Source organism: Amblyomma mixtum, chromosome 3, assembly GCF_055824585.1.
Source record: "Amblyomma mixtum isolate Tamu chromosome 3, ASM5582458v1, whole genome shotgun sequence".
Classification (NCBI taxonomy): domain Eukaryota; kingdom Metazoa; phylum Arthropoda; class Arachnida; order Ixodida; family Ixodidae; genus Amblyomma; species Amblyomma mixtum.
In genome coordinates, this window is record NC_143014.1 from 84,836,340 (window position 1) to 84,846,184 (window position 9,845).

The following is a 9,845-nucleotide window of genomic DNA, read 5'->3' on the forward strand; positions in this document are numbered from 1 at the left end:
CTATGACCGCTAAATATTTTATAATTGAATTTCTTTCTCGTGCTGTTTCGGTTCCAGTTGCAACAGCCAAACGATGACTGTGACGTCAAAATGTGGCTATAGGTCACGTGAGGCATGAAAAAATTGCAATATAATCGTTGCTTCTACATTCGTTATCATTCCGGCTCTTAAGGAAGGCTGGCTTCCACACTGTAGTGATTTAAAACGATGAAGCAGCGATTGTATCGCAGTTTTTCTGTGCCTTACATGACATATAACCACACTTTGACATCACAGCCATCGTTGGGCTGTTGAAACCGAAACCAAAACAGTACGACAGAAAAATTCAATAATAAATTATTTAGCATTACCAGTCGTAGGCAAATACCATATGGTGATTCATGCATAGTAATGTCTTCCGCATAATTGTAGAGAAGAAAACATGCAACCAAAATTAGGTGTGTATACTCCTTTAAAGGGGCATTGAAGCGAGTTGATTATGTCTACGCTGCAGCATGAACCACATGACACAATATTAGGCCATTTCGTCATGTTCCTGACCTCACATTTGTTAGTAAAATGCACATATACAAAAAAAACTGCAGTGACAGTATTGGAACCTACACAATGTAACATGTAACGTCATTCTTGTCATGCTGGCTTAACAAGAGGCTCAAGCCATTGTTAAACCAACATAACTAAATACCGCTGTCACACAGACGACCTCAGTGCCCATTAGGTCAATGTATGGTGAGTGCGAGGCTGCTCTCAAGGGCTCTTAACATTCCAATGGCCAACTGCCAAGCTCCAATGAGTCGATCCCCATCTACTTCATTGAAACATTCACTGAAAATCATCACAGGGCACCAGCCGATCCACACCGAGTTCGATAACAATTGACCCAGCAGGCACTGAAACTGCTACTGTAAGAAGGGTATAAGTTCAGACAAGCGGAGAGCTTCTACTGCAGTAGGTACCACCCAACACTTGCCCATCACAGTCTATATGAAAATGTCATGAGTGATGTCACTAGAAGCAATGAAAGCATGAAAATACAAACAGCCTCATACAAGGCTCTTTTCTCAGGAAAAAAATAAAATATAAATGTGTGAAAAATGCAGTGAATGTTGTCTGAGGACCCTGAACTTCATGTTCCAAAAGCAAATAGACCAAGCTCTTTAGTTTCCCTTTGGCCTAACCATGCTTTACAAATGCAAATTCAAATGCTGCAAAACTAAAAGAATGTTGAATCACGAAATTTACGCTGCCTGGAGGTTTTTTTTTTTTTTTTCTGGCATAATACCAACTCACAAGGCTGATTTTACAAAATTAAATTATATGTTGTGCATGACGAACTGAGGAGAGTACATGTGGCACAGCTCACACTTGAACAAGAGGTATTCATAAAGTTCTGCCTCCTGGAGAGGAAGTTATTAATTGAATGATAAAATGGGGAATGCTTCTGACGATAGTAAAAATGTTAATAGCAAGAAGATGCAAGCCTGTCGATGGGAGATATATAGAAATATTGATTGGTATAGTGAAATCTTAAAATATATGAAATGCATTCATAAACTACTTCCCGTTCAAAAATGATTTTGTCCAGAGGGGTGCACAGCACGGAAGTGTACCATGAGGAGTAGCGACCCTGCCTATCCGAAGCTCATGGGTTGGACCCACACATGACCAACGGGGTGGCAATAGTTGCTCGAGCAACCTTCCTCAATTCAAATAAACGTTTTCTCTCTCTCTCTCTCTTTAAAAAAAGGAGGGCAGCGATGGCTAAAGGTAGAGCATCCACCTCACATGCAAGGGGACCGGTGTTCGAATCCTAGTGCCACGAAATTCTCCACCGGGTTTTTTTTTTTAAAGAAAAACTCCGCGTGGCGATGGAATTACACAACCAGGCCTGGGGTGTGGCCTGATCTCGGTGACCAGAACAGACAACGCACTTCCTCATCAGAACAGGATTTGGCCACCCTGGTGTAGTACTTGGCCGCAACCTTCTATGAACAAAACAATTAACCCTCAGCCCTCAGCGGCTGCAGAGCAACTGACCAAGGCAGCGGTCAGACCTGTGACGCAGGGGAAGGTGCTAAGAATCACTGGCTTCGGACAGGCCGCCATTGGAAACTGAACCTGGCAACATTTGACGCTAGAACCTTATCCAGTGAGGCTAGCTTAGCAGTGCTGCTGGAGGAATTCATCATCATCATCATAATCATCATGATTCAATGGGTATTAAATGGAATGTCATAGGGCTTAGTGAGGTTAGGAGGACAGATGAGGCATATACAGTACTAAAGGGCAGGCACGTACTGTGCTATCATGGATTAGCAGACAGACGAGAACTAGGTGTGGGATTCCTCATCAATCAGGATATAGCTGGCAACATGGAGGAGTTTTGTAGTATTAACGAGAGGGTGGCAGGTATCGTAATTAGGCTTAATAAGAGGTACAAGCTGAAGGTGGTGCAGGCCTATGCGCCTACATCAAGCCATGATGACCAGATCGTTGAAATCTTCTATGAAGACGTGGAATCGGCAATGACCAAAGTAAAATCACAGTACACTGTACTGATGGCTGACTTCAATGCGAAGGTAGGCAAGAAGCAGGCTGGAGACCAGGTGGTAGGTGACTATGGCATAGGTTCTAAGAATAGCAGGGGAGAGTTATTAGTAGAGTTCACAGATAGAAATAATTTACGGATCATGAATACCTTCTGCCACAAATGAGCAAACAGGAAGTGGTCATGAAGAGCCCCAACAGTGAGACTAAAAATGAAATAGACTTCATACTGGGCACTCACCCTGGCATCGTGCAGGATGTGGAAGTCATCGGAAAGGTGCGTTGTAGCGACCACAGAAAATAAGGTCTCATATTAGCTTAGATTTGAAGGGGGAACGGAAGAAACTGGTGAAGAGAAAGGCTATTAACGAGTTAGCATTAAGAGGGAAGGTAGAGGAATTCAGAATGTCGCTGCAGAACAGATCTTCCGCTTTAATTGAAGAAGACAACCGTAATGTTGAAACAATGAACGATAACCTCACAGCTATCGTTACGGAGTGCGCCATAGAAGTAGGCGGTAGGATGGTTCGACAAGATACTGGCAAGCTATCTCAGAAAACTAAAGATCTGATTAAGAAACACCAAAGCATGAGGACGTCTTACCCCACAGACAAAATAGAACCAACAGAGCTATCGAAGTTAATTAATAAGCGAAAGGTAGCCGACCTAAGGAAGTTTAATATGGAGAGAATCGAGCATGCTCTAAAGAACGGAGGTAGCCTAAAAGCAGTGAAGAGAAAACTAGGCATAAGTAAAAACCAGATGTATGCGCTAAGAGACAAAGAGGGCAATGTCATTAGCAATATCGATAAGATAGTTAAAGTAGCCGAAGAGTTTTACACAAATCTATACAGTAGCGATTGCAATCGGAATGTTACTGAGAGAAGCAGCAGAGCACACAGCAGATATGTTGAAGGACAGAGGAGAGATTGTGCTAGAAGAACTAGCCACCCTGTATACGCAATGCCTTGTGACCTCTAGCGTACGAAGTGCTTGGAAGAACGCTAACATTATCTTAATTCATAAGAACGGAGACGTCAAGGACTTGAAGAATTACAGACCGATCAGCTTACTGTCTGTTGCCTACAAGGTATTTATTAAGGTAATTGCTAATAGGGTCAAGACAACCTTAGACTTCAATCAACCAAATGATCAGGCAGGCTTTCGTAAAGGATACTCGACAATAGACCACATTCATGCTATCAGTCAGGTGATAGAGAAATGCGCAGAATATAACCAACCCCTCTATATTACCTTCATTGATTACGAGAAAGCATTTGACTCAGTGGAAACCTCAGCTGTCATGCAGGCATTGCGGAATCGGGGTGTGGAAGAGTGTTATATGAAAATATTGGAAGATATTTATAACGATTGCACAGCTACTATAGTTCTCCATAAAGTCAGCAATAAAATTCCAATAAGGAAAGGTCAGGCAGGGAGACACAATATCGCTAATGCTATTCGCCGCCTGTTTACAGGAGGTGTTCCGGGGCCTGAAATGGGAACAGTTGGGGATAAGAGTTAATAGATAACACCTAAGTAATCTGCAATTCGCTGATGATATTGCCTTGCTAAGTCACTCAGGACATGAACTGCAAAGCATGATCAATGAGTTAGACAGGCAGAGCAGAATGGTGGGGCTAAAAATTAACATGCAGAAAACCAAAGTAATGTTCAACAGTCTAGCAGGATAACAGCAGTTCACAGTTGGTAGTGAGGTGCTAGAAGTGGTAAGGGAGTGCGTCTACTTATGGCAGGTAGTGGCCGCTGATCCGGATCATGAGAGGGAAATAACTAGAAGAATAAGAACGGGGTGGAGCGCATATGGCAGGTTATCTCAGATCATGAACGGCAGTTTACCAATATCCCTCAAGAGAAAAGCATACAACAGCTATATCTTACCGGTCCTCACCTATGGGGCAGAAACATGGAGGCTAACAAAGAGGACAGCTATGGAAAGAAAAATGATAGGTGTATTGTTGTTTGTTAAGGGAACAAACGCAGGTTAAAGACATCCTAGTCGAAATCAAGAGGAAGAAATGGGCTTGGGCAGGGCATGTAATGCAAAGGCAAGATAACCGCTGGTCCTTAAGGGTAACGGAGTGGATTCCAAGAGAAGGCAAGCGTAGCAGGGAGCAGCAGAAAGTTAGGTGGGCGGATAAGATTAAGAGGTTTGAGGGGATACGGTGGCCGCAACTGGCAAAGGACAGGGTTAATTGGAGAGACATGGGAGAGGCCTTTGCCCTGAGTAGGCGTAGTCAGGCTGATGATGATGAAAATTTAAAGGCATAACACTGAAATGAAAATATTGAATGTCCTCTTTCCCAGCCGCACATTATTTCTTAACATAGTTTCCATCAGCAAAGCTACACTTCCACCACCAGTGCACGCCATTACAGAAGAATGAGGCTGACTGTTTTGCCTCACCCACCTCAAAGCCTTAAACTCACACCTTCAGACTTCTGGCTATTTCTCCAAGATGAAGAAACATTTTCAATATATGCCTCCCATGTCCAATTAAGAGGTCATCAATGCAGCAATGTCACCTACAGCTGCCCTCATTCTACTATAGCCCAGTGTGCCTGTCACAGATGTGCATCACCCACCACTGGGGACTGTGCCAAAATGTGGTGGGTTCATGGGAAAAAGGACACACCTAACTTTTATTTCAAAGTAACATCGCCCTTTCCCTTCCTTCAATAAAAATGTTAGTCAAGGAGACACAACTTACTTAACACCCCTTGCATCTTGAGTCTTATGGTCGACTATGCAGTGATATTACCCGTGGACAAAATTTTTCAACAGTAACCCTCAAAATTAAATCTGAGAAAGTAATGCTGCAGGTATTCTGAGACTGCACAAATCTGATCTGTTACTCTTTAAAATAAGAAGAACACGATGCGCACAGAGACCGTGCACAAAACCAGAATAAGACTATGTGAACAGAACAGCACAGTGGCACTAACATCGCGACCAATGTCACTATCAACAACGTAGTGGGGGTAAAATTTACATTGTGTGACGTCACTACTTTTAATTTGTGTTTGTTTCTCGGTGTGCTCTTGCGAGCCCGGCCCACCGCGGTTCTTGTCGTCTGCTGCCCCAACACATCGCAGCACGTCTGCTGCCCCAACACGTCGCAGCAGTTGTAAAGCTCTTCACTGTGAAGCATACGAGTATTACAGTCGATAGTGGAACCAGGCTAATGTTTATGACATAGGTGTGTTTTTATTTCTTTTGCTGATCCCAATATAAGGATGCAGGTGGAATCCAGGCTGCAGCAGTTTCATTTCGATAAAAGCGAAAGGCAAAAAAGGCTAATGTACTGTGCAATGTCAGTGCACAATGCGGAGTTGTTTTAAATCTTTTCTTGAAAGGGGGACGCGGCTTTCAAATCGTGAAAATCCCGGAAAAAAAAAAACACCAGATTTGGTATTTATAAGATCTTTTTAATTATATCCAAAATAATTTCCCCGAAAACAGCCCAGAAGTGACTTTAAAAAATGCTTTAGTGACCGTACTTAGCTAAAACCTGGCTACATCTCTGTGAAAATGCCAGTGTTTTTTGACCTGATCACCATGCTTGCAGAACGCATAGCATGAGAATGGCTTCATGAATTTTCAAGCAGTGACGTTCTTATATTTCTGCATTACTATTCCATTTGTTTAATCTGTCACTAATTTTGCCTTACGCAAGTGTGGAAATAACATTCTGTGTAGAAAAAAAATCAGGCTGCTAAAAATATTTGGACAATATCACTGCATGAAGCATTCCCTAGGGTAAAACAAAAGAGTGACTGCATGCTCCTACCATGTTTTGTTGTCATGTCTTCCACTAAATAATTTATAATTGAATTTCTTCTCTTATGCTGTTTCGGTTTCGGTTCTATCGACTGAACGATGACTGTGACGTCAAGTTGATGTTTTGGTCACGTGATCCACTAGAAAAACTATAATATAATCGCTGATATGTAGTTTTAATTCGCTATTACATTTAATCCAGCCTATGCCAAGACCTGGAATGGCAAAAAATGACCTTTCAGCAATTATATTGCAGATTTGTTTATGCCTCATGGGACCTAAACACCAACAACGCATCACAGTCATCGTTCGACTGATGAAACCAAAACATTGTGAAAAAGAAATTCAATTATACATTATTTAGCGGTCGTACACGAATACCACAGGGTGCTCCATGTATACGAAAGTTGAACGCATCGTTCGAAAGAAAAAAACACGCAAGCAAAAATTTGGTGTCTATAGTCCTTTAAGAGTGCTAAAATGTTCCACAGCGCAAGGAAGTTCTCCATGAACATTTCCTTCATCTTTTTTTGCATGTGTCGCAGCTTGCCTTTTATTTTCTTTGTTTTTCTCTTTCTGTTTCATTTATCATGGTGCAGGTAACAATTTAGCCTGTAACTTCTGAACAGCACTAGATAGAATCACAATTCTTTTTGCTAATGGTAGAAGAATGTTTGTGGTAATAAAAACAAATCAAAAATGCAAAACCTTATTTTTCAAGAAAATTGGCATTTCAAAAGTGTCGTCATGCGTTAAGTGGTGTGTGATGTCAGCGCACGATGGGGCAGTTGTAAAACACCAGCTGTTTAGACACTTTCTTCTAACAACCTGAAGGAGCTAGTGGTACGGCAACCAGATAGCAAAAGACACAGGTAGAATCCGGGCCACAGTGGCCACATACAGACGAAAGGCAAAACAGACCCGCGCTGTGTTATGTCAGAGCACACTGCGGCAGGTGTCGCACTTAAATAGTTGAGCGGCACTGCCCACCAATCAGCTAAGCAGCTCCAAGCTGAAATAATGTTAAAAATTCAATCTTAGCAAATTTACATTATGCTGGTGTGCTGGGAGTGCCCTCTATCGCTGTTTGCAAACAATGCACTATCTCAGCGCTTCGCTGGCAACGCTTTTCAGCCCCAGCGCAGAGCATTATGAATGTTGACAATGCAGAAGTTGTCATATGCCATGATCACAAAAGCAGTTCACGGCTCGCATGAACATCAAACTTCACCACAAGCTAAGTGAGAAGCGCGATGGCAAGTTGCAGCAGACGATGGCAGCACAACCTGCCAGTGCCTTCAAGCCAATCCCAATAGCATAGCAAAAAAAAAAAAAAAAATGTCACGTGTTGACGTCAAAGCGAGTTTGGTATCAGCTGCAAACTCTGTCGCCAGATTACACTAGCATGCAAAATATGTTTGTACGCATAGCATGTGGAGTAGCCTATATGCGCAATTTGTGCACAAGAACCGGAAATAGCTGTGGGCACTGTCTGGTGCCCATAGAATCGCCTTTAGAATGAAAGTTTCATTCAATGTGAACATACTAATATCACTAATTTGCAATAAAAAGTTAGCAATATGAGACTAAAATCGAACTTAGCAGCATGTCCATCATTGCTCCAACAATCATTGTGACAACTGCTACCATAACACTCATCTGTGTGTTCATTACTTTTCGCCACCATCTGAAACAGTATGTACTGCAAGAACTCAAAAACCTGAAAGCAAGAAATCTTTGATGCACAGAACAAGCAGGTAATGACAACAAGCTTTGTATGCAAAACCCACTGTAAACATGAACAAGACGTATATGCAAACAATAAAGCGGTGTGACTGTGCACCTTCTGAGCATGCACTGTCAACCACACATGGCTTTTATGCGCTTGAAAAAAGGTCCCGAAGCAACCAAAAACATGTAGAACATGTTTTTGACTGTTCACATACAAAACTGTGTAGCACTGGCGCAAGTACGCTCAAGCAATGCCGCAGTTTTCGCGCCCCCAACAGTATGTCGTATACTGTGGCTCGCTTAATGTGTGCAGACGCACGAGCACACACAGTGTTCCCGCAGCGCGACAACGTGAATCCGCGCAGGGCCAGGAGGTGCAGTACAGCGATTTTCCACTTGAAGGCGGAGAAGCCTGCCGTTCAAACGTCGTCAAGGGACTGCCCGTTGTCACAGGTGACAGGCAAATCCCAAGCGCGCGAAGCCATACGGCCCCACGGGAGCGCCGGCGGCAATGCAGCTCCGCACTGCTGTTAGGCCGCGAGACAACGTACCTGAACGGACGGAGCGCCTGGCCGGGCGGCCAACATCTGCGGAGCCAACCGCACAGGACTACCGATGACGACCCGGGGCGCCAGCGTCTTCTGGCCGACAACGGTCGGCGCTCCGGGCCGGCCAGGGTTCACGTTGACGATCTGCACACCGGGCGGCAGGATGCTAGGGCTGGACACAACCTGTGTGACCACGCTAACGGGTTGTGGGCCAGGCTTTGACGCCTGGATGACGCCCGCGGCCGGTGAAGAGCAGCGCAGGAACTCCTGCCCAACCGAGGCCGCCGGCGGCTCCTGCTTGATGAGGATCTGCGGCTTGAATGCGGCCTTCGGGTCTTTTGGGTCGACCACGATGCGCGGTTTCGCAGGTTGGCTGATGATGAGAGGCGTCTGCTGCGAAGCCACGTTCGCTAGATTGTGGATAGCACTGAGGCCAGGAGTAGTGGCGGGCGTGTGCGGGCTGGTACGGATAGCTGTGCTTCCGTTCGGGACACCCTGAATTTTCACATTGCCCCGTTGCTGGATAACGGCATTGTTGACGGCAGCAAGATTGGCCGCATTAAAGTGACCCTGCGGCGAATACACGATCTTTATGTCCGAGTTACTGATGGGGCGCACAAGCGATGTGTTCAGCAGGGCCTGCTGCGCCGTGCCAGTAACTTGGTTTATGTAGCCACTAGCTGGGAGAGCGCCAGGCAAAGTCACCATCACAGTGTTCGTCGAACTGGCAGGAGAAGAAGCGCAACTACTAACGCCAACAATGTGAGACGTGGTCGCGATCGTCTTTCCAAAGTTCGACACCACGATGCTTGGGCATGAATTCGCAAGCGCTGCAGCCACACCGTGTTTTTGTCCGTCGTGCGGCAGGCGCTGAAGACCGTCCGAAACTGGCACACTATTGACGTGATTCGTGGTTGCTGAACTGACGGTGAGCTCTTGGTTTGGAGCATGAATCCCAGACGATGAAAGTTGTGACTCTAAAGACCCTACTAATTCGCTTACTACTGACTCATCCACATCTGTGGTTAGCATTTCCTCTAGAGATTTGGCTGACGCCATTTTCGAGTTACAACTGAAAAATAAAGTACGCATGCGTGTCCCCGCCAACGAGGAATTGTGGGTAACAAAGCACTAATACCTCCATCAAGTGTTGTCAGTAGGAGCAAATAAACAGTTTTATTTCACTAAAATGTTAATTTTGAATCAAAATCTTTGATA

General features: G+C 44.4%; 1 protein-coding gene across 4 annotated transcripts in view; it reads right to left on the reverse strand.

Moving 5' to 3' along the window:
* The window catches only part of LOC149350824 (transcription initiation factor TFIID subunit 4-like), an 89,795-nt gene extending 80,076 nt beyond the window's left edge, over positions 1 to 9,719 (reverse strand). For 2 of the 4 annotated variants that reach the window (XM_089579977.1, XM_089579976.1), the window contains exon 1: positions 8,631 to 9,719. In XM_089579977.1, coding sequence (XP_089436103.1) covers positions 8,631 to 9,719 — 1,089 coding nt within the window. The remainder of the gene's footprint in view (positions 1 to 8,630) is intronic. The other 2 variants (XM_089579978.1, XM_089579979.1) reach the window with 1 other exon arrangement.
* Positions 9,720 to 9,845: the final 126 nt, after the last annotated feature.